The 25811-nt window shown below is 42.8% G+C and overlaps 1 protein-coding gene across 1 annotated transcript in view; it reads left to right on the plus strand.

The window, feature by feature from the left end:
• Positions 1–25811, plus strand: part of LOC140466940 (interferon regulatory factor 6-like) — a 47196-nt gene extending 21385 nt beyond the window's left edge. The window contains exons 2-9 of the mRNA XM_072562807.1: positions 9381–9587; positions 12550–12754; positions 16691–16725; positions 17647–17686; positions 18378–18668; positions 21812–22204; positions 23731–23849; positions 25262–25811. Coding sequence (XP_072418908.1) covers positions 9411–9587; positions 12550–12754; positions 16691–16725; positions 17647–17686; positions 18378–18668; positions 21812–22204; positions 23731–23849; positions 25262–25459 — 1458 coding nt within the window. The 5' untranslated portion in view covers positions 9381–9410 and the 3' untranslated portion in view covers positions 25460–25811. The remainder of the gene's footprint in view (positions 1–9380; positions 9588–12549; positions 12755–16690; positions 16726–17646; positions 17687–18377; positions 18669–21811; positions 22205–23730; positions 23850–25261) is intronic.

Here is a 25811-nt window from a genome sequence, read left to right on the forward strand (position 1 = left end):
TTTCAGGCCGCGGTAAACCGTGGAAATCGAATCCACGGATATGGGGGTTCTACTGTAATTAAAGGCCTGAAAACGGGACTGGTGGCTACTAGTGACCATTAGGTTGATAAACTGGAAACAAAAAATGCAGGTCAGGCAGCATCTGAGGAGAAAGAGCAAACTAAGGTTTCAAGTCTAGATAATTCTTCATTAGCTCTGACCTACTGTGATTTCCAGCATTTTCTGTTTTCAGTACAGATTCCAGGATCTGCAGTAATTTGTTCCTCCATTAGGTTGATAAAGTGTTTATCTGAAACAGTGGCCCACTTAATGCAGAGTGATTGATACTTTTGTGATTGATTACAATAGACATGGGGAACAGTTTGTAAGAATCATTCACATCGTGGAAATTGTATTTCTATAGCATCTGTTTTTATCTTGGGACGCCCCAAAGCACTTAACGTGCTGTAAAGCCGTTTTTGAAATTAAATGCATATGTTACTATACTATATGGGAAAACATCAACCATATAGAGCAGATTGTCAGGGCCCTTGTGGCTTAGCAATAGCTACATCTGCGCCAAAATGACCAGGTTCAAGCCGCACCTGCCCATGACCTGGGTTGTAAAATGTCTTTGGCTACGTAATTAAAAATACCAATAAAGCAGGCTAGTAGACATGTAATCCAGTCCAAGGGTAGGGTGGCAGGTTCCCCCTCACATTAGCAAAGCAGTTCAACTTCTACCACTATCTATCACTATCTCGATGTTGAACTCTGTTTACGGATTTCTCATTTAGGGCCGTGGTTAGCACTGCTGCTTCACAGTGCAAGGGACCTGGGTTCAATTCCACTCTCGGGCAACTGTCTGTCTGTGTGGAGTTTGCACATCCACCCCGCGTCCTGTACAGCCGCAACATGACCTCCCAACTCCTGTACTCAATACTCTGACCAATAAGGGAAAGCATACCAAACACCTTCTTCACTATCCTATGTACCTGCGACTCCACTTTCAAGGAGCTATGAACCTGCACTCCAAGGTCTCTTTGTTCAGCAACACTCCCAAGGACCTTACCATTAAGTGTATACGTCCTGCTAAGATTTGCTTTCCCAAAATGCAGCACCTCGCATTTATCTGAATTAAACTTCATCTGCCACTCCTCAGCCTATTGGCCCATCTGGTCAAGATCCTGTTGTAAACTGAGGTAACCCTCTTCACTGTCCACTACACCTCCAATTTTGGTGTCATCTGCAAACTTACTAACTGTACCTCTATGCTCGCACCCAAATCATTTGTGTAAATGACAAAAAGTAGAGGACCCAGCACCAATCCTTGTGGCACTCCAGTCATCACAGGCCTCCAGTCTGAAAAACCCTCCACCACCACCTTCTGTCTTCTACCTTTGAGCCAGTTCTGTATCCAAATGGCTAGTTCTCCCTGTATTCAATGAGACCTAACCTTGCTAATCAGTCTCCCATGGGGAACCTTGTCGAACGCCTTACTGAAGTTCATATAGATCACATCTACTGCTCTGCCCTCATCAATCCTCTTTGTTACTTCTTCAAAAAACTCAATCAAGTTTGTGAGACATGATTTCCCACGCACAAAGCCATGTTGACTATCCCTAATCAGTCCTTGCCTTTCCAAATACATGTACATCCTGTCCCTCCAACAACTTGCCAACCACTGAGGTCAGGCTCACCGGTCTATAAGGCTTGTCTTTACCATCCTTCTTAAACAGTGGCACCATGTTTGCCAACCTCCAGTCTTCCGGCACCTCACTTGTGACTATCAATGATACAAGTATCTCAGCAAGAGGCCCAGCAATCACTTCTCTAGCTTCCCACAGAGTTCTTGGCTACACCTGGGGATTTATCCACCTTTACCCATTTCAAGAAATCCAGCACTTCCTCCTCTGTAACCTAGACATTTTGCAAAATGTCACCATCTATTTCCCTACAGTTTAAAAATTCCATATCCTTTTCCACAGTAAATACTGTGGAATCCGTACATCTCTTTGACATGTCGGAGAAGGCAAGAGACTTTGTGGAGAAATTAACCTAATTTGAGCAATTTAGAATGTACAAATAGTAGTGTTGTTTGGATTTGTCTTTTTTCTTTCCTTTAAAAATAGAGGAAGTCTGGTTGGGGCAGAGCTGTCCCCTTTCACCATTACTTTTTACGTCGGTGATTGAACCGTTGGCAGAGGCCGTTTGTAGGGATCCCAATATGTCAGCTCCAGAAGTGGGGTCAAAATTACAGAAGATTTTGTTGTATGCGGGCGATGTCCTAATTTTTTTGTCAAATCTAGCAGTTTCGGAACCTTGCCTGATACAATGCATCAGTGCATTTTGCACTTTTTGGGGTACAAGGTTAATTTTGCAAAATCAAAGGCTATGCCTATGAGCGGTCTTACGAAGGTCTTGAGGGCAAATATTAATTCCCGTGTAAGTGGTCACAGGGGTTTTTTTTTGTGTGTTTGGGCATGTTTCTGGATTGGCTGTTCAAAGCTAATTTTGTTCAATTATTTGACAAAATCAAACAAGACCTTCAAAGATGAGAGGCGCTTTCAGTCTCGTGGTTGGGTTGGATAGCGCTTATTGAGATGAATATTCTCCCCCATTTGCTATACCATAGACAGATGCTCCCTCTGATTTTCAACAACCAAACATTCAAGAGACTGAACGGCTGGTTCAGCTCCTTTATTTGGCATCGTAAGCGACCCCTCATTAAATTAGCTAAACCGCAACTGCAATAGGACCCATGCTTTATAGTTGAAGATTCTCCACCGTGTCCACTTGACTCCGGAACATTTGTCAAAATTTAAACCAGGGATATCTTCAACATGTCCCAAGTGCAGGGTTGGTATGGGCACTCTTACCCATTGTCTCTGGTCCTATGGTGGGCTTCAAACATACTGGAGCACTGTGGCAGGTGCAATGAAGGGGATTTTGGGTGTAAGGGTGGAGAAAGACCCCACCTCTCCTCTTGGCCTGCCCAGTGTGTTTCCTGCAGGTGCGCATAAAAAAACTTTTCAATATCCTCAGTTTCTGCACAAGAAAGAATATCTTGCTAGGTTGGTTTTCCGAAAACCCCCAGGACTGTCAGGTTGGCGGTAGATTGTTATGAACTACATCCCCTTAGATTTTCTCACAAGTTCGGTACACCACAAAACTGACAATTTCTATAAGACATGGCAGCCCTTTTTGGAATATCTGGACACAGATTTATCTTCCACATTAATAAGGGCTTTTGTATAACAGTAATGACTGTGCTTTACGAGTCCAATATTCAGGGAGGAGGAACTGTGTCTTGTTGGTTGAGTTGAGTTGAGTTATTACTATTTATTAGTTTGTTGGTTTTCTTTTAAATTAAATAGTTGGGGTTTTTATTGTAAATTGTTCTATATATATTTATACATTTGTACATGAGGGCGGGTTGGGTATTTTTAAAACTTTTGTGTTCTTTCTTTGTATTGTTTTGAATTGTATTGTTTTGTATTTATTGTAATGTTAAAATAAATCTATTTTTTCAATAAAAATATATTTTAAAAAAGAAGTATCTTCATGCCATCAGTAGTTCTTCTGCCAACACCCTAAATGTGTATCCTCTGATTACTGCCATTTCTGTAAATAATATCAAAGAACCAAAGAATCCCTATGTGTGGAAGCTGGCCATTCAGCCCATTGAGTCCACACTAATCCTCCAAACAGCAACCCACCCAAACCCACCCTATCCCTGTAACCCTACATTTCCCATGGCTAATACACCTAATCTACACACCCTGGACACTGTGGGCAATTTAGCATACACAATGTACCTAACCTGCACATCAGGAAGGAAACTGTAGGAAACCCATACAGACATGGGGAGAATGTGCAAACTCCACACAGACAGTCGCCTGAGGATAGAATCGAATCCAGGTCCTGGTGCTGTGAGGCAGCAATGCTAACCACTGAGCCACCATTCCATCCCCAATATATCAAAACCATTCATGAGTTTGAACTCTCAAATCTCTTGTTGTGCTTTGCTGTCAAAGGAGAACAAACACATTTCTCTAGTATCTTAACATAATTTCAGTCCCAGCTATATCACAGCATTATGCATTCAAGTTGTACCCCTCAGATTACTCTATAGAACTACATGGAAGTTTTTGGGCGAGAGGTGAAACTGAGGTCGTACTTGCTTGTTCCAAAGATTGAAATGGATTCAGTGGCATTACATTGGGAAAAGCAGTGAGGTCGCTGGAGACTTGGCCAAATCTTTCCTTAGATAATACCATCATGAACAGATTAATGTGTTATTTATCTTATTACTAATCAGGATCTTAAACTGTGAGGTAAATACTTCTGTCTTCTGAATAATTGTGGGCACAGCTCAGAGCTTCCAAAAGGAGGGTATTGGACAGGGACTAAATCCTAAATTGATTAACTGCAAGATAAGAGATAATATATAAATAAAAAGTGTACAGGCAGTCCCCAGGTTGCGAACAGGTTCTGTTATGGAGTCTGTTGGCAAATCAATTTGTACACAAGTCAGAACAGGTTTTGAGAAGATTTGTAGCTCAGGTTGAGGTTCTGGATGTTGGTTTGCTCACTGAGCTGGGAGGTTCATTTCCAGACATTTCGTCACCATACTAGGTAACATCTTCAGTGGGCCTCAGGCGAAGCACTGTACGGGTTTTCTGCTTTCTATTTATATATTTGGGTTCGGAACACAATGCAGGACAATATAAAGGAACTTTAAAATCTCCCTGTATGAGATTGCATTCACAAGTTAGATGTTCCTAAATCAAATGCCCCAATTCCCCATTTTGGACAAGTTAGTGAAGCTAAAGGGAAACATATCACCAGCACCTTGTGGAAAACATCCAAATATCCCGAGTGAAAGGAAAATGGAATCAGCACAAGACCAAGACATTATAGACCAAATTTAACAGTCTCCACCTGGACTTGAAATCATGGAAGGACTCTTCTTATTCATTTGTGGGATGAGTGCATCGCTGGCTAGGTCAGTATTTATTGCCCATCCCTAATTGCCTCGAGGGCAATTTAAGAATTAGCCACATTGCTATGGGTCTGGAATCACATGTTGACAAGACCAGGTAATGACGGTAGTTTCCTTCCCTAAAGGATTTAACTGAAGCAGGGTGGGTTTTTCTGACAATTGACAATGGTTTCATGGTCATCATTAAACTCTTCCTTCCAGATTTTTTTATTGAATGTAAATTCCATAGTCTGCCCTGGCAGGATTCAAATATGGTCCCCAAAACGTTACCTGGGTCTCTGAGGTAACAATCCAGCGATAACACCACTAGGCTATCACCTCCACAAAATGCATAAAATATACAAAAATATCTCATAAAATGCAGCACCTATTTTGCATGCTACATAGCCTCCTGCCTTGATCTGTCTTCCATTTTATGGAGGGGAGATGTCAGGCTATTCGCTTTTGGGTCTATTGAGACCATTAAGTGACAGGGATATAAGATGGTCTGTCTCTCCTTCATAAAGTCATACCTGCTTTTAACCTCCACCCCTAGCCTCACAAACCTGGCTAATTCACCTCGTGCCTGGTGCCTGCTAGCCAGAAGCTGCTGATATGCCAAATTAACCTGAAGTCCAGTGTCTCTAAGTTCCTCTTCTTTAGTGACTGTCTGTCGTACCAGAAGTGGACATCCCTTGGATTGGATTGTTGCAGCCGTCTTGAACTTGAGAGATTAATGTCCTGTCGAGCCTTAATTGGCTGTGGGGCAGCTGACATTATTGAGATACCTTCTTCATCAACTCTTCAGGTGGGGTTATGGAAAACCTCACCTTCAAAAAAATTCTGCCCTATATTTTAGGGTTCTACTGAGAGTGGGCAACTACCAGAGGAATGGAAAGTAGTTAAAAACTAAGTTTCTTTTTCAGAAAGGGAGCTAATGTTAATCCAAGTAATTATGGAATAAACAAGCTTAACAATTGCAGTGGGAAGAATTGTACAGACTTTTAAACATTTTTGATGAAAGAAAAAGCACAACCTTCAGAAAGAAAGATTGTACTTGGCCAATTAATCAAATTCTTCAATTTGAGGTAAAACTAAAGAACTGTGAATGTTGGAAATCTGAAACAAAAACAGAAATTAGGAGAAACTCAGCAGGTCTGGCAGCATTTGTGGAGAAAAATGAGAGTTAATGATCTGAGGCCAGTGACCCTTCTTTAGAACATTCTGAAGTTTCTCCAGCAATTTCTGTCTTCACTTTGAGGAGTTTGAGGTTATGCATAATGTGATGAACAAGCTTCATGAAAGTCTACGGCAAAATGCCATACTAGAGATTATTTCTTGAAGTTTAAGCATAAAAAATTAAATTCAAACTGGTTAAAAGGGAGGAAAGAGAGTATTATGTGAGGAGTGGGCTGCACTGTCCCAACGGAATCTCTTCTGTTCACAGGATGTATTGCTGATTTGGATTTAGGACTGGAAGGTGTTTAAATTTGCAGATGATACTGAAATAAGCAATTTAAGTAACTTTGAGAAAGAAAGGAATCTGCAAAATAACATAGACAGGATGGTGGAATGGACAAATGTGAAGATGGATCTCAATGTGAGTAGATGTGAGATGGCACAGTTTAAATACAAGTATTACTACATTCTGGTATAGAGGGGAGGTTGGGTGATGTCAAAGAGCAGAGGAAATTCGGGTTTGAGGGTTAGAGGAAATTTAAAGCAGTGCTTGAGGCGGATAAAGCTATAAAAAGCAAATTATTCTTGGCTTGATGGCCACCTACCACCACACCAACCTCCATATACATCGTATCATCCGTCGTCACTTCCGCCACCTCCAAACGGACCCCACGACCAAGGATATATTTCCCTCCCCTCCCCTATCAGCGTTCCGAAAAGACCACTCCCTCCGTGACTCCCTCGTCAGGTCCACACCCCCCCACCAACCCAACCTCCACTCCCGGCACCTTCCCCTGCAACCACAAGAAATACAAAACTTGCGCCCACACCTCCCCCCTTACTTCCCTCCAAGGCCCCAAGGGATCCTTCCATGTCCGCCACAAATTCACCTGCACCTCCACAACATCATTTACTGTATCCGCTGCACCCGATGTGGCCTCCTTTATATTGGGGAGACAGGCCACCTACTTGCGGAACGTTTCAGAGAACACCTCTGGGACACCCGCACCAACCAACCCAACCACCCTGTGGCTCAACACTTCAACTCACCCTCCCACTCCACCAAGGTCCTTGGACTCCTCCATCGCCAGACCATAGCAACACGACGGCTGGAGGAAGAGCACCTCATTTTCTGCCTAGGAACCCTCCAACCACAAGGGATGAACTCAGATTTCTCCAGTTTCCTCATTTCCCCTCCCCCCACCTTGTCTCAGTCCCAACCCTCAAACTCAGCACCACCTTCCTAACCTGCAATCTTCTTCCTGACCTCTCCGCCCCCACCCCCACTCCGGCCTATCACCCTCACCTTAACCTCCTCCACTATCTGCCCCTCCCCCCTATCTTTTATCTTAGCCTGCTGTGCACACTTTCCTCATTCCTGAAGAAGGGCTAATGCCCGAAACGTCGATTCTCCTGCTCCTTGGATGCTGCCTGACCTGCTGCGCTTTTCCAGCAACACATTTTTCAGCTCTGATCTCCAGCATCTGCAGTCCTCACTTTCTCCTAGTAGAATATGAAAGCCCAAACATGTGTACTTATAAAACTTTAGTATGCTATAACTGGAGTACTGGGGTACGTTTATGGACTCCATGTGAAAACGAAGGAAAGAAATGTATTTATATAGTACCTTCCATGATATCAAGACATCCTAGCATCGTTTCAGTCAATAGTGTACTTTTTGAAGTGCAGTCACTGTTGTATTTAAGAAAGGTGGCAGCAAATTTGCACACAGCAAGCTACCATAAATGCAATGGGATAGTTATATTTTAAAATGTTTGTTGAGAAATAAGTGTTGGTCAAGAAATCACAGATATACCCCCCTGCTCTTCAAAATAGACCAATGGGACTTTTTGTATTCACCCGATGGGACAGAAAGGGCTTCAGTTTTATGTGTTGTGCAATAAGAGCAGCTATTCCTCAGTGGTGCACTGGAGTAACAACTTTGGCTTTTGTGCTAAAGTCCTAGAGTGAGACTTGAACCCACAACCCTTGATTCAAAGATGCATCCTTCTATGGCATAGCTTATATCTACGTAAATATACCAAAATAAAATATTGCAGATGTTGGAAATCTGAAATAAAAACAGAACATACTGAAATACTCTGGGCTCTTTCCCATAAGTACCGTCCGACCTGTAGAATATTTGTTTTATCTCATGGGTATGCTGCCTGGTATAATACAATTATACAAATACCAAGGTCAGATCTGGACAAGCAATACTGGTTCTGTTTGAATAAAACGTTTAGGGGATAAATTAATGAAGGTGTTTAAAGTTATGAACAATTGTGTGATAGGGTAGGTAGAAATGGACTGTTCCCACTGATTGAGGAATCTTGAAAGAGGAAACATACATATTAAGAGGAGCTACAGCAGACAAAATAGGGAGAATCTGAAGGCTAATGATTGAAACAGAGATCATATTAATATGCAAGACCAGAGAAAGATACGTTTTTGAATGAAAGGGGATTAAAGGGATATGACAACATAGAGTTCTAAACTGAAAATACCAGTTTTGTTTTTTTAGAAAAAGAGAAGTGTGAATTAATTCTCTTGGTGTGAAGCAAAAATGGAAATTTGATTCAAAAAGATTATTCAAGAGAAGTGTTTATTGACGGGTTTTGTTATTATCAACTTGGGATTGAAGGGACTTCCAAAGTTAGCTGATTTGTCATGAGGAAGTTCCTTCTGGGTAAATAATATTTTCATTTTTAGTCTAACTGAATTATTCCATAGGAAGTTGTTACTTCCTTTTAGAAATTTGTTCTGTATTCAAAAAGAAAAAGGGTTTCAAGCAGAAAGTCTGATTTTCCAATCCTTCATCCAACCAAGATTGCTAAATTCCTCTAATCCTGTTTTTATGCACACTCCCAATTTTGTTTGGTCCACTATTGGCAGACATACCTTCAGTGGCCTCAGCCCTAAGCTCTGGAAAATTTCCCTAAATAATTTAAAATGAAAACCCACCACTTTGACAAGGCTTTTGTAAACTGTCCTAACATCTCCTTATATGATTCAGTGTCACAATTTTTTGTTTGATTATAGTCCTGAGAATCGCTGAGGATGTTTTACTGTGTTAAAAGTAATTCTTATCAGTTAAACAAGTGTGCACCCACACCAGTAATAAATAGCCTGCACATGAACAAAAATCTCGGGGAAAACATTGATTAAAGGCATGCTATAAATGTAAATGGTTGTTGTTGTAAATATTTAAGTAGTACTATGTCATTATCTTCATTAGTTTCAGGTTAGACATTCCAAGGACTTTACAATGATGGCAATGCAACCACGGAGGATTCGCTTGAAACCATGGCTTTTGGCACAGGTGGATAGTGGGCAATATCCTGGGCTTCAGTGGCTGGATGACCAACGGAAGCATTTTCAGATCCCTTGGCGGCATGCTACCAGACACATCCCCACCCAGGACGATGAAAACACAATTTTCAAGGTAGCTTCTTGTTTGCTTTGCGCTGAACAATTTTGCTGTAAATTGTTCTGCTTCTTCCATCTATTCAATGGAAATACTTGGGGGGTAGAGTAATTTGGAGATGACTCACTGGGCATGAAATCAGGAGATAGAATGTTATGCTTATTTAATACCCATTGTCCTGGAAAAGGTGGTGGAGAGCTGCCTTGAACCACTGCAATCGGTGGCATGTGGTTAAAAAAATATTAAATTAACCTGTCTGGACATGTTATGACACAGCTCCGTGCTTATCACATCCTGGCACTTGAAGCTGTTACTTCTGACCCATAGGCAGGGAAACCATTACTGCTTTTGTGTGTTCTGTAGGTATATGCACTGCTGTTAAGGATTTTCAGCAAGATGTTTAGCACAGACAATAACATCTTTGCACATAACCAAAAGAACAGATTATTTAAAACATCTTAGAAGAAGTACTAAAACTTTTCTTCCAAACTGGAACAACCTCTGCGAACTCATCTGTAAACATCCCTCACTTCCCCTTAGCAATTCTTGTTTTCCCAATTCTTTTCATACCACAAACAAAAACAGAAATTTGTTGAGAAAGCTGAGCAGATCTGGCAGCATCTGTGGAGAGAAATCAGAAACTAATGTTTCTGGTTGAGTGACCCTTCCTCAGAGCTGAGGAACTACATCAGCAGTGTTCATACCATACCGAGCTTGTGAAACATGTTAGAGTTACATTAGCAGTGTTTTATATATGTGTAAAGGAAGTAATAAAGACATTGCATTTCACAATCTTGATTCCCAAAGTGCTTTACAGTTGGAAACGGTGGCACTGGAAAAACACAGCGGGTTAGGCAGCATCCGAGGAGCAGGAGAGTTGATGTTTCAGGCATAAGCCCTTCATCAGGAATGTGCTTTACAGTCAAGGGTTGGTTTTGAAGTGTTGACATTTTTGAAAATTAGGAAAAATACTAGCCAAATAGCACAAAGTAAGCTCCCACAAACACAATGTCAGTAACTACATCATCAGTTTAGGCAGTATTGTTAGTTGATGAATAAATATTGACCAGAACAACAGGGATAATTCATGGAGCTGTGGGCTTTCTTACACCTTCCTGAGAGAGCAGGCAGGATGTTTAGCACCTCATCTGAAAGATTATGTTTTATGTCTGTAGAACCAATCACTGGTTAAAGTGGTTAAAGTGGAATGCCACCAATCCACTGTTCTACTGTATTTTTAAGTGAACAATAGGAGTTTACACAGCTTTTGGTGGGACTGTAACAAAAAGGTTGCAAGATCAACAGAAACTTAGCACAAAAATTTATCAAAATTCAATTATAATATCATTACAAGGCTGATATATCCAGCCCCTACGGGTTGTTCCTTTCCAATTATTTTTAATCAACCTGTCCAGACGTGTAATGAATCAAACTATGGTGCTGGAAAAGCACAATAGGTCAGGCAGCATCCGAGGAGCAGGAGAATCAACATTTCAGGCATAAGCTCTTCATCAGGAATGTTGGGGGTTGGGGGAGGGGTCTGAGAGAAATAGAAGGGTGAGGGTGTGGCTGGGGGGGAGGTGGCTGGGAAGGCGATAGGTCGTTGGAGGTGGTGGGGGGGGTGATAGTGATATGTCGGAGCAGATAGTGGAGAAATAGGGGGGAAGGAAGATGGACAAGTAGGACAGTTCAAGAGGGCGGTGCCAAGTTGGATGGTTGGATCTGGGATGAGGTGGGAGGGAGGGGAGATGACGAAACTGGCGAAATCGACATTGATGCCGTGTGTTGGAGGGTCCCAAGGCAGAAGATTAGGCATTCTTCCTAATTAAATGTTGTAACTGTAGCTGCATCCACCATTTCCTCTGGAAGTTCATTCCATACACGACCCACCCTCATCTTTTTAAATCTTTCTCCTCTCACCTTAAAAATATGCCCCAACTTGAAATCCCACACCCTAGAGAAAAGAAACCTGCCGTTCACCTTATGTATATGTGTCCTAAATTTACAAACCTCTAAAAGGTCACCTCTCACTTCCTAAGCTCCAGTGAAAAAGGTCCCAGCCTATCCAGCCTCTCTTTATAACTCAACCCTCCAATCCTGGTAAATTTCTTCTGAATGATCTGCAGCTTCATAATATGCTTCCTATAACAGGGACACTATAGTGTCCAGGGATGTGCAAGCTAGGTGGGTCAGCCATGAGAAATGCAGGGTTACAGAGTTGGATAGGGGGAATGGGTCTGGGTGGGAAGCTCTTCAGAGTGTCGGTGTGGACTAAATGGGCTAAATGCTCTGATTCCACACTGTAGAGATTCTATGATTCTATACTGAATTTAGAGGTCTGTTTGATTAACAGTGGTAGAGGATGAACCACCTGTGAATCTTAACGAGAAGACGTAATTGTCGTAACAATAATTTGTAGTTTATTGCATGGTAACAATAGCTACAATTTACATTGCCAGGTAGACATATTACTAAGACTATCAAGAGCCAGAGAAGACACATCTAGCACCATTGGGATCTGGAGTTGGACTCCTTGATTTTGTATCCAAGATTGTATAACACCATCAGATTGGGTGGAGTCTAATGCTATTTTCAACATTAATGTTTTCAGAATCATTACTTGATACAACAGATGACCCTTCTGATAATATAGCACTCCCTTAACACTGCATTTGAGAATCAGCATAAAATAGGTGCCAAAATGTCTGGAGAGGGACTTGAATACATAACCTTCTGACTCAAAACAACAATGTGGGTTTACATAGTGCCAATAAAGTGGTATAACATCATAATTTGCTTAATGGAAACATAATAGCTATTGAATTAAAGAAGGAGATTTTAACGGAGTGGGCTAAAAGTTTGATCAAAGAGAAATGTTCTGGAGAAGTTTGGAGACAAGATTTTTAGCACACAACCTGCTGTCAGCTGTAGTTCTATTTGTTTTATATTTGATTTGTCGTCATGTTCTTTCCAAAACTAGGCTTGGGCAGTGGAGACGGGCAAATACCATCAAGGTGTTGATGGGCCAGACCCTGCCAAATGGAAAGCAAACCTCCGCTGTGCCCTCAACAAGAGCAGGGAGTTTAAACTGATTTATGATGGCACTAAGGAGACCCCCATGCAGCCATATAAGATCTACCAAGTATGTGACCTACAGCAGTCCAACGGAGGAAACGGCACTCCAGGTACAAGCTGCAGAATTTCTTTGAATCCCTCTCAGGTCTTTCTTCCCTCTTCTTTCCCTTTTTGCTTTATTCTGCCCTGAAACTTAAGGCAAACGTAAAACTCATTTGCATCGTATATATATAAGTCCACTTTACTAACACCTTCCACCCCGACCTCAAATTTACCTGGACCATCTCAGACTCTTCCCTCCCCTTCCTTGACCTCTCCATTTCTATCTCGGGCGACCGACTCAACACGGACATTTACTATAAACCAACTGACTCCCACAGCTACCTAGATTACACCTCCTCCCACCCTGGCCCCTGTAAAAATGCCATCCCCTATTCCCAATTCCTTTGCCTCCGCCGCATCTGCTCCCAGGAGGACCAATTCCAATACCGAACAACCCAGATGGCCTCCTTCTTCAATGACCGCAGCTTCCCCTCAGACGTGGTTGTCGATGCTCTCCACCGCATCTCCTCCACTTCCTGCTCCTCCATCCTTGAACCCCGCCCCTCCAATCCCCACCAGGACAGAACCCCACTGGTCCTCACCTACCACCCCACCAACCTCCAGATATATCGTATTGTCCTTCGTCATTTCTGCCACCTCCAAAGAGACCCCACCACCAAGGATATATTTCCTTCCCCTCCCCTATCAGCATTCTGGAAAGACCACTCCCTCCGCGAGTCCCTTGTCAGGTCCACACCCCCCACCAACCCAACCTCCACTCCCGGCACCTTCCCCTGCAACTGCAAGAAATGCAAAACCTGCGCCCACACCTCCCCCCTTACTCCCCTCCAAGGCTCCAAGGGATCCTTCCATATCCACCACAAATTCACCTGCACCTCCACACACATCATTTACTGCATCCACTGCATCCGATGTGGCCTCGTCTACTTTGGGGAGACAGGCCGCCTATTTGTGGAACATTTCAGAGAACACCTCTGGGACACCCGCACCAACCAACACAACCGCCCTGTGGCTGAACACTTTAACTCCCCCTCCCACTCCGCCAAGGACATGCATGTCCTTGGCCGCCTCCGTCGCCCAACCATGGCAATATGACGCCTGGAGGAAGAGCGCCTCATCTTCTGCCTAGGAACCCTCCAACCACAAGGGATGAATGCAGATTTCTCCAGCTTCCTCATTTCCCCTTCCCCCCACCTTATCTCAGTCCCAACCCTCGGACTCAGCCCTGCCTTCTTGACCTGCAATCTTCTTCCTGACCTCTCTGCCCCCACCCCCTCTCCCGCCTATCACCCTCACCTTAACCTCCTTCCACCTATCGCATTCCCAACGCCCCTCCCCCAAGTCCCTCCTCTCTACCTTTTATCTTAGCCTGCTTGGCACACCTTCCTCATTCCTGAGGAAGGGCTAATGCCCGAAATGTCGATTCTCCTGCTCCTTGGATGCTGCCTGACCTGCTGCGCTTTTCCAGCAACACATTTTTCAGCTCTGATCTCCAGCATCTGCAGTCCTCACTTTCTCCTGTTAGAGACAGAGTAGAGTAACTTTTATTTGTCATTTCTACTATATACAACTGATACAGTAAAAACAAGACAGAAGTTCCTCCAGAACAAAGGTGATACATGGACAGCACAAACTAGTCGATCATACAAAGGGTGGCATAAAGTGCACAGAAGTGCAAAACTCACAAATGGCAGTGTAATAAGAAAATTATAATTAATAGACATTGTTCTTGCATTAATTCAAAGTCGTGCAAAGAATTTCAGATTAAAAAGAGTCCGGTCATACAGCATTAAGAAGCCTGACTGCTTGAGGGAAGAAACTATTGCACAGTCTGGCTGTGAGAGACCTAGTGCTCCAGTATCTTCTGCCAGATGGCTGGAGGGAGAAGAATTTGAGCGAGGGATGTGTGGCATTTTCTACAATTCCCTTAGCCTTTCAGATGCAGCGTGTGGTGTAAATCCAGAGACGCAGTCCCAGTTAATGTTCTGCAGGCCCAAGTTCAAATTCTGGCCAGTGGTGGGATTTGAATTCAGTAAAAACTGGAATTCATTGAAACTAAATTAACCTGAAGCATTGTTGGGAAAAACCCATCTGGCTCACTAATGTCCTTTAGGGAAGGAACTGCCTGTTTCTGGTCTGGCTTATATGTGACTCCTGACCATAATATGGTTGACTCCAAACTGCCCCTTGGGCTATAAATCATCCTTCATCCTGTGAATTATTTTAAAAAAAGAAACCCAAGAATAAATCAAAAGAAAAAAAATTCAGGACAGCTGTTTGGAAGTATGCTGAGTAATTCATCACTGTATGAGCTGAGGGTATAGAAAAAGGAACAATCCTCTAAGTATCAGGGCATTTGGACATTGCCCTGGGGAGATTGTTGGTTTCTAATGCAAAAATAGCCTCCATCCCTTACATATATGTTTATCTAGGTCATGTGGCCAGTCTCTACAAGATAGTGACTGATACAACAACCAGCCTCAGGCGACTGACTGTGTGGAGTTTGCACATTCTCCCCGTGTCTGCGTGGGTTTCCTCCGGGTGCTCCGGTTTCCTCCCACAGTCCAAAGATGTGCAGGTCAGGTGAATTGGCCATGCTAAATTGCCTGTAGTGTTAGGTAAGGGGTAGATGTAGGGGTATGGGTGGGTTGCGCTTCAGCAAGGCGGTGTGGACTTGTTGGGCCGAAGGGCCTGTTTCCTCACTGTAAGTCTAATCTAATCTAATCTAAAAAAAAAGTTAGCTTCAAAAATGCTAAAGCTGTGGTATACCTCGGCAACAGAAAAATCTGCATTGACTACTCAGATGCCTTTCCCTTGTCTCTGGGTCTCTCAGCCAGATGGATGATACTCTCCATCACTGTGGGATTTTCACTATCTCGTTCTTTCCTCCTCCCTAAAAACCACACCTCTCCATCTCGCTAGCCTGTTTTGTGCGATCAGCAAATCACAAATTACAGTATTCCAATTGTAGAATGACCTGATGCACAATATAGAGTCATAGAGTTACACAGCATAGAAACAGACCCTTCGATCCAACCAGTCTATGCCAAACAATCCCAAACTAAACTATTCCCATCTGCCTGTTCCTGGCCCATATCCCTCCAACCTTTTCCTATCCACGTACCTAACCAAATGTTTTTTAAACATTATAATTGTACCCACGTCAATGCTCTGATATTTTCAAAAGCCTTGTTGGTGTTCCCTGTTGAAAATTTCTCACTGAGTCACATAACACACTACAGGTCGTTCTTCTATAACGCATGTTTCGTCAATGTGAATTCACTGTAAAGTGACTGACGAATTGGGGACATTGTTTCTAATGTGCAAACTTTTAAAATATGTGTTGGCTGTAATGCACTGTTTCAAAAGCGTAATTTTTCTATAATGTGGGGTTGTACAAGAACACAACCATCGCATTATAGAAGAACTACTGTACAAGTGATGGCCATTCAGCCAATCAAGTTTGTGTGAGTTTTTGAAAGTGCTCTTCATTTAGTTCCACTTATATGCTCTTTCCTCCTAGGCCTACATACACTTTCCTTACAAATGTATATCAACTTTCTTTGAAAAGATAATATTTAAAATGTGTTTCCACTACCCTTACAAACAGTACGTAATTATAACTTAAGAAAATTTATTTTACATCTCTGGGTTCTCCTGTAGATTAGAAACCTGTGCCATTTCCCTATATTAACACTTGCATTGTGTTATAGGCAAATGTTACAGCATCCGTGTATTAGCTGGAGAATGTGGTACCATATTTGGCTTCCTGGAATCGGAAAACTAAAACAGAAAAAAAGTCTGTGGAGTGGAAATGAAAGGCAAACTGTAAACGCTGGAAACACATGGCAGAGTTAAACAAGAAGGACTGGCTAACCATTTTGAATCTGACTGTTCATTAGAATTCAAATCCGTTCCAGGGATCAGTGAATATCCATTGTTTCTTTAATTATTATCTGATATGCCTTTTTCCTTTCCTTCAGAGGCTATTGACTGTGAAGTGGACGACGAGGAAGAGGCAAGTCTATCAATGATTTTAACGAGTTTCTCAAAGTGCCAGCTTAGGTTTGAAGGCCAAAGAGTCTCCTCCTGTGCTGTAATGTTTTGTCATTTTCATGCCCAGCTATCTGGAACTAACATTCTATCAACTCCAGCCCTGCAATTTGAAACACTGAATTACCTATATATGAGACCTTTGGGCATTAAGTTCCTTTCTGCATTTGACAGAAAGCAGCTATGGGACTGAAGATAAACCCACTATAGAAATGGCCTCAAAGTTGGAACTAAAAGGATGAAATAATTAGGACAAATATTGCCTTGAATTCCCTTGAGTTAGAGGGTAAGGAGGTGTTTCAAATGATCAGGGGATCAAATAGTCTAAATACAGAGTAATGATTTGCTCCGGTAGGACACTTCAGGAAATGGGATCTAACTTGAAGAATGTAGACATTCAGAGGAGAGGTTAGGAAATGGAAGTCTAGAACTTCCCCTAAAACTTTATTTGCTGGGAGTCAATTAGGGCTTTCAAGGTGTGATTGATAAGTTATCGTTTGATAAGTATATAAAGGATGTGGAGTAAAGGTAGGTGAGTTACAGATCAGTCATGATCTAATAGATGTTGGAACAGGCTTGAGGGTTAAATGGTTTCCTCCTATTCCTATAAAGCTATATGATCCTCTCTCTAGGTCAAGGACGCAGGTCAATTGTATACCCCACTTTTACCCCACCTGAGACCAGTCTTACACATCAGAAATAGAAACTGAGATCTTGCTGATAAGAGTTGCTCAGATAACCCAGGCTGCACCTGCCCAAAGATGCCAGAGGTGCTGCTAATTATTAACCTGGTGCAACTAGCAAGGTCTTCTTTAAACAAGTAATGTTTCACAATGTTTTAACAAACCTCTACTCAGTGACTGATCTCTTTCTTTTATTTTTGCAGCAACAGCTCCAAGTTTTGTTTCCATCGATGACCTTAGAAGGTGAGAGTGGACGTCATTATTCATTTGTGGTTTTTGGCAGGGGTAATGGTAAAATGAATGACTTAGTATGAAATGAGGTTACTTCTTCTTAGGCATTTCTCAGAATCAGGAACTCATGTTCAATGGGTTTTCAGATGGTCAATAATTGCAATTCATATTCTGCAGCCTCTGCCACAAATGGGGGTCAGTGGGAGGTTCTTGCAAATTGAGTGGTTGAGTTACTGGCAAGTTTGTGCATGCTCTCCAACTGGGTTTGTCACTGGCCAGGGACTTTTATGGGCAGGATTGGAGGGGGGGGGTGGGTTGTTGAGAGATGTTGTTTGATCCCTTCAGCGATACTGTAAGGACTTCCCTAAAGTGTTTGAGTAGTTCTTCAGAGAGTCTCCTGCCAAATTTTGAGTGGAATAATTACTTCAGGAATCTGGACGTCAGACTTGGCTTGATCCTTGAAAATGATGACAATCACAGTTTATCCCCCAGTACACTCCTCCTTCCCAGATGAGGGAAATGAGTTCATGCAGTTATGCCAGGAATATATCTCTGTCATTTAATGGGAATTTCAGCAGGGATTCCATTGTGTTTTCCTGGCAAACACTAAAGCCAGTGCCTGACCTAGTATTCTACTGCCCTTTATCTTGTCTTTCAGAACAATATTTTCATTTTATTTTTCCTGTCCTTTGATTTGTGCCAGATAAGATCAGCCTACCACCATACCCAACACAGACCTGGTCGAAACAGGAACTTACAGTGCCTGATTCCTGCATGAATGGAAGACTTGCTAACCCGACCCTCCCGCAAGGGGATCTTTCCCATGCAAATCTAGACCACAGTGAACTCTCTCAGCCCAACCTTACTCATGGAGGCCTCATTCAACCGAATGTTACTCCAATTGCTCAAGGAACTCTTAATCCACTCTCAACACAGCAAGTGGACCAGTTCCCCTCAATGACCACGTCTGAAATGTTTATCAACTCTCTGCCATGTAAGTTGCTATTTCTTCTTATTGGCTTCCTCCTGCATGATTTGAGAAATGTTGGCAGTTTGCATTCAGGAGATGACTTTATAAATTGGATGTTCAGAACATTTAGAATATAATTTTAACTTGTGCATTAGTGTTACATAGGCATTATACAATGACTATCTGTTATACATCTCATTTGTTATTCAGTTCTGTTGAAGGAAGTGGATCTGAATATCCAGAAGGTAAAAGAACTAGTGATTCACACAGACGTAGTCGACGATGCCCTCCACCACATCTCTTCCACTTCCTGCTCCTCCACCCTTGTGCCCCGCCCCTCCAACCGCCACCAGGACAGAACCCCACTGGTCCTCACCTACCACCCCACCAACCTCCATGTCCAGCGTATCATCCGCCGTCATTTCCGCCACCTCCAAACAGACCCCACCACCAGGGACATATTTCCTTCCCCTCCCCTATCAGCATTCCGAAAAGACCACTCCCTCCGTGACTTCCTCGTCAGGTCCACACCCCCCACCAACCCAACCTCCACTCCTGGCACCTTCCCCTGCAACCACAAGAAATGCAAAACTTGCGCCCACACCTCCCTCCAAGGCCCCAAGGGACACTTCCATATCCGCCACAAATTCACCTGCACCTCCACACACATCATCTATTGCATCCGCTGCACCCGATGTGGCCTCCTCTATATTGGGAGACAGGCCGCCTACTTGCGGAATGTTTGAGAGAACACCTCTGGGACACCCAGACCAACCAACCAACCCAACCACCCCGTAGCCCAACACTTCAACTCCCCCTCCCACTCCACCAAGGACATGCAGGTCCTAGGACTCCTCCATCGCCAGACTATGGCAACACGATGGTTGGAGGAAGAGCACCTCATCTTCTGCCTGGGAACCCTCCAACCACAAGGGATGAACTCAGATTTCTCCAGTTTCCTAATTTCCCCTCCCCCCACCTTGTCTCAGTCAAATCCCTCGAACTCAGCACCACCTTCCTAACCTGCAATCTTCTTCCTGACCTCTCCGCCCCCACCCCACTCCGGCCTATCACCCTCACCTTGACCTCCCTCCACCTATCGCATTCCTTACGCCCCTCCCCCAAGTCCCTCCTCCCTACCTTTTTACCTTAGCCTGCTGACACACTTTCCTCATTCCTGAAGAAGGGCTGATGCCTGAAACATCGATTCTCCTGTTCTTTGGATGCTGCCTGACCTGCTGCGCTTTTCCAGCAACACATTTTCAGCTCTGATCTCCAGCATCTGCAGTCCTCACTTTCTCCTAGTGGTTCACACAGTCTAGATTAGAGTGGTGCTGGAAAAGCACAGCAGGTCAGGCAGCATCCGAGAAGCAGGAAAATAGGCGTTTTGGGCAAAAGCCCTTCATCAGGAATAGAGGCAGGGTGCCTGCAGAGTGGAGAGATAAATGAGAGGGGGGTGGGGATGGGGGTGGGGGTGGGGAGAAAGTAGCATAAGAGTATAATAGGTGAATGGGGGTGGGGATGGAAGTGATAGATCAGAGAGGAGGGTGGGGGAAGGTAGCAAAGAGAACAATGGGTGAATGGGGGTGGGGATGAAGGTGATAGGTCAGAGAGGAGGGTGGAGTAGATAGGTGGAAAGGAAAATAGGCAGGTAGGCTGTTTCAGGACATGGTTGAAGAGCTTCAGGGTAGAGGAGATGAGCTGGGGGTTGCAGTGAGAGAGAGACTCACTGAGATTCTTGAGAGGAGGAAAACTTCTTCAAGGCAGGCATCCATGCAAGAGGATTCGCAGTAGGGTTAAAATCAACTGGTAAAAACAAGGGCTGCAGATGCTGGAAACCAGAGTCTAGATTAGAGTTTTTACCTAGTTTTTACCTTTTTACCTAGTGGTTCACACATTCCAACCTGTGTAGGGATAGAAATAAAAGATTGTGCTGATAGGTTGGAAGGTCTATGTGTAGCATAAATACTGCCTTAGGCCAGTTGAGCCAAATAGCCTGTCCCTGCATCATAAATTCGATCCTATTGTATTAGGCCTGAGATGAACTTCTTAAAGCTGTGTAGGAATGCAGAGTTTGTTTGTGTCATAGCTGAGCTTTATCCTGCCTTTGCTGAACATTTGTATAAGTAATTTGCTTGGAGGAATTAAAATTCTGGGGTATTTAGTCTCTCCTCCATCTTAAAGAAATGACCTAGTTTGTTTTATCATCTTGTCCAAACTATTTTTATAGTGAAATCAGTGTTGTAATGTAGGAAATGTAGTAGTCAATTTGCACACAGCAGGTTCCCAGAAATTGCAATGATATAAATGGCTAGATAATCTGTTTCTTTGGGGATTTTGACTAACAAACACATTCTGATGTTTGTGCTTTGAAATAATGCCATGGAATCTCTTTATTTCTTAGCTGAAAGACAGCACCTCTAACTATGTAGCTTTCCCACAGAGCTCTACTGGGAATCTTAGCCTAGGTTTTATCCTCGTATCTGGAGTCAGATTTGAATCTACTCTGAGTTGGCGAACAGGAGTAATCCTGACAAAACCATGGATGACACTGCATAACATTTGGTTGCTGTAACTACTGTAGCATGGCCCTCATAAGCACCATCTGTGTCATCCTTTTTACGTACTATAGCACATAAAGCAAAGAAACAGGTCTTCTGTCTCAACTGTCTGTGTTTATGTTCCACCCATGACTCCTCCCATTCCTTTTTACCACCTCTAGCTTCTCTACCTTGTTCCTTCCTGTGTTTGTCTAGTTTTTCTTTAATTCCATCTGTGTTATTAGTGTTAATTACTCTTCATGGTAATATGTTCAACTTTTTTTACAATCTTGGGCAAAGATGGTTCTCCTGAATTGTCTATTAGATTTAGTAGTGACCACGTGATATTTATGACCACTAAACTCTGCCCTCTAGGTGGTAACATTTCTCCAGCTACTTTATGAAACTGTTCCTTAAACTTAAAAACTTCCATCAGTTAACTATCAGCCTTCTCTGGAGAAAGAGCCCCAGCCTGTACAATTTTTCCAGATAGATCTGACCTCAGTTCTGGTGACATTAATGTTCTTTACGCCTTCTCCACCGCCTCAATATCCTTATAGAGACCGGAACTATTTACAATGCACCGAGTGTGGTCTAACCAAGGTTCTGTCTCTTCCTGTGGGGCAGTGACTGACCTGGATGTGAAGTTCCAATACCGGGGAAAACAGATGGGATCGTTGATCACTGTCAGCAACCCTCATGGCTGCCGTTTATACTATGGCGATCTAGGCCCTATCCCAGACCAAGTGGAGCTCTTTGGACCCATTACCTTGGAACAGGTCCGTTTCCCCAGTACGGATCAAGTCTCTCATGAGAAGCAGCGATATTACACCAATCACTTGCTGGATGTCATGGACCGGGGTCTCATCCTGGAGATCCATGGGCAGGATATTTACGCCATCCGTCTGTGCCAGTGTAAGGTGTACTGGTCTGGGCCTTGTGCTATTGGAGCACCAGGACCCAATCCCCTTGAGAGGGAGAAGAAGATCAAACTCTTCAGTTTGGAGAACTTCCTCAGTGGTGAGTTGGCCGATTTCTTTTAACCTTTTTGTTGTGTTTTGTCTGTTTGAAGCAAGGTCAGGGATGTGAATTTGGGAATGGAATATTTCCCAGTTTGGGTGCTCATTAGGTAAAGCATTTCCAGCTCAGATATAATGTGATTAAATACAATGTAAAAGTAACTGTAACTCATCCAAACAACTTGCTTTAGCTCCAGTTTCAAAAGAATGTTCTCGAACACAACAGGGAATACAGCACCTCGACAATATCCAGATATCTTGGATAGCTTTCCAGCAATGAAGTAGGTATTTTGAAATGTAGTCACAATCAAACGGAAGAAAATGAAACCACCAAATTGATCACGGCAAGGTCACACAAACAGCAATATGACACTTGCAAAATAATAGTCTTTGGCGATTTTGGTGGTTGAGGGATAAGTATTGGCCAAACACTGGAGACTAGAGCCATGAGATGGATTTTTTACTTGCTTTTACTTTCACCTCAACGGATCAGCAGATAAATTTAATACGTCATTGGAATAATGGCAATAACTTGCATTAATATAGTACCTTTAACATAGGAAAACATCACAGGAGAGAATTCTAGAACTTTAATGTGAGACACCTGAATGCACATCCAGTAATGGTGGACCAAAGGAAATTGCAGATGCACTGAAACAAAAACTGATGGACAGTAGAAATCATCCAGATCCATTCTCATTTACTTAATCATAGCCAGTTTCTAGATTAGAGTGGTCCTGGAAAAGCACAGCAGTTCAGGCAGCATTCGAGGAGCTTGAACTGCTGGGCTTTTCCAGCACCACTCTAACCTAGAATCTGGTTTCCAGCATCTGCAGCCCTTGTTTTTTACCCAGTTAATCATAGCCAGTGTCACTTGCAATGGTTCCTCTTCTTGTTCCTACATCTTTACCTCTGAAGTCTCCCAAGGATCTATCTTTCAATGAATCCAGCAACGTCTGTGCACTTGCTGACCGACATTACCTTCTATTTAAGCAGCATCTGGAATTTTAACGTTTTCATGGTTTTTTTTTACTCTGTGACTCCTCCCTGGTCCTCTGGGATATCTATGAGAGTTTCTTAAGCATTCCAATTTTAATTGCTACAGGATTGCCAGCTGCAATTTCAACTTCCAAGTCCCTAGCTCTGGTATTTCCTCCCTGAACCTCTCTACCTCTCTTTTGTCCTTTCAGACAATCTCTTTAACCATGTTTGTGTCTCTCCACTACAATATCACCTTATCTGGTTCAATGTCAAATTCTGGTTTGAATGTCAAAGTGTCTTGAAGATATTTAGGGAGAGGATTCCAGAGCTTAAGGCCCAGACACCAACACTGGAACAATGTTGGAACAATTAAAATAGGAGATGCACAAGGGAAGAGAATTGGAGGAGCACAGCAATCTCTGAAGAATACTGTCTAGATGTTACAGAAGTGGGGAGGGATGAAGCCAAGGGGATATTTGAAAACAAGATAATTTCAAAGGGAGAATGCATATTTGTCTCCATTCATTATACTCCTTTCTTTCACAGAATTGATAATGTATCAGAAGGGACAGACTAGTGTTGCCCCACTTTACGAGATCCAGCTCTGCTTTGGTGAGGAATGGCCAGATGGCAAACCCAAGGAAAAAAAGTTGATCATGGTGCAGGTAAGTCTTTGAATGGGGCAGAGTGGGTAGTTGGCTTCTCTGATCTGGTGACTGTATAAATTCTTTGGAGTTTGCTCAAATCTCTGGGCCCATGCTGTCACCTTTGAACAGACACCATCCTGGGGAGGATCATACAGTGTGAACACTCTCTCATATGAGGAATACAACTGTCTGGACACCCTTTCCTGATGTCTAGATACACGTCTGTAAATGGATTCTCCTTCCCATGAGAGAAAAGGATCTTGTGCTAAATGTTTGTTATTTACAAAAGTGCTTGTGTTGGTGAGAGTTAGCCACTTTGGTTGTTGCCAAAAATGTGATCCCTACTATAAAGGAAATCCTAGTCAAAAGCTGCCTTTTGGTGGTGAACTCCATAAGATGATAAAATAAAGGAGAAGAAGTGGGCCATTCAGCCCCTCAATTCCATTCTACCATTTAATTAAATCATGGCTGAGCTGACAATCCTGTCCTGCACTTCCCTACCCTATTCCAATAGCCTCTGGTTCCTTAATGATTATAAAGTTGTCTCAGCTTTGGATGTACTTAATGCCCTAGCCTCAACAGCCCTCTGTAGTAAAGAATGTAGGGAATCTAATCTAATCTAATTCCACAGATTCAATTCTGAGAAAAAAATTCTTCCTTATCTCTGTTTTAACTGAGTGACTACTTACTTTGGGATTATGCCCTCTGGTCCTATACTCTCTCACAAAAGGAATAACTCCCTTCCAGGAGTTCCTTCTTATGGGCATGTGGTGCTATTTTACAATACATGGACTGCAGTAATTCAAGAAAGCAGTTCACCAGGGGATAGGCAATAAATATTGGCCCAGCTGCAATGCCCACATCCAACGTGTGAATAAAATATTCTCCCATCTACCCTATCAAGCCTCCTCAAATGCTATGGCACAGAAACAGGCTCTTTGGCCCAACCAGTCCATGCCAAACATAATTCTAAATAAAACTAGTCCCACCCTGGCTGCTCATGGCTCATACCCCTCCAAACCTTTCCTATTCATGTATCTATTCAAATGTCTTTTAAACATTGGAATTGTACCCATCTTGTATGTTTCAATTTGACCTCATGAAGTCAATCTTAATTTCATTCTTACGAACTCGTGTTTGTATGCTGAATCTACTCAATCTCTGCTCCGATGAAAGCCCCCTCCATAGCTTAGATCAACCTAATTGATCTTTCTCTGGGCTGCCTCCAATGCCAATATATCTTTCATTAGATAAGTGGACCAAAACCATTCACAGGATTCAAGCCGAGATCTGGCTAGTGCTTTTTATAATTTTAGCAAGATTTCCCTATTTTTATACTCCATTCGCTGTGGAATAAAGATTTAATGTGAGTAACAAAGTGCAATATGGCAACTTGACATTTAATCTTTTCCTTTTTTATGATGGTTCAGGTGATTCCGGTTGTGGCAAGAATGATGTTTGAGATGTTTTCAGGGGAGTTGTCATTCGATAGTGGGAGTATCTGTCTGCAAATCTCAAACCCAGACCTTAAGGACAACGTGGTTTTTCAGTTTAAAGAACTTCATCGATTACTTCAGTCCCAGCAAGGCCAGGGACAGTGGCCAGTGCAGCCTGCCAATCTACAATGAGGTTACAAAGTACCTAAGAAGAGGATATATTCCAGAATGCTGCCAATGGTTCTTGGGCTGTCGTTCTAAATTTGCTGCTGACATGTTTTAAAACGAAAACTAGGAGTTGGAGCTCAGAGGTTTTTGGTCCTAAATGCTGGAACTCTAAGTGGGAGTGTATAGGGCAAACAAGCACCTCTTATTCCTTCATCATTGATTTATGCATTTGACTTTTTATTATTACCTTCTCTTTAAAGGATTAAGGGCCGCTTCATCTTGCTTCTATCAGATTGCAACACAATGGACGCCATAGCAACTACTCTGAGGCAACTCATTCTTAATCCTAATTGTAATAAAAAGCACCTATCAATGA

Source organism: Chiloscyllium punctatum, chromosome 44, assembly GCF_047496795.1.
Source record: "Chiloscyllium punctatum isolate Juve2018m chromosome 44, sChiPun1.3, whole genome shotgun sequence".
Lineage (NCBI taxonomy): Eukaryota > Metazoa > Chordata > Chondrichthyes > Orectolobiformes > Hemiscylliidae > Chiloscyllium > Chiloscyllium punctatum.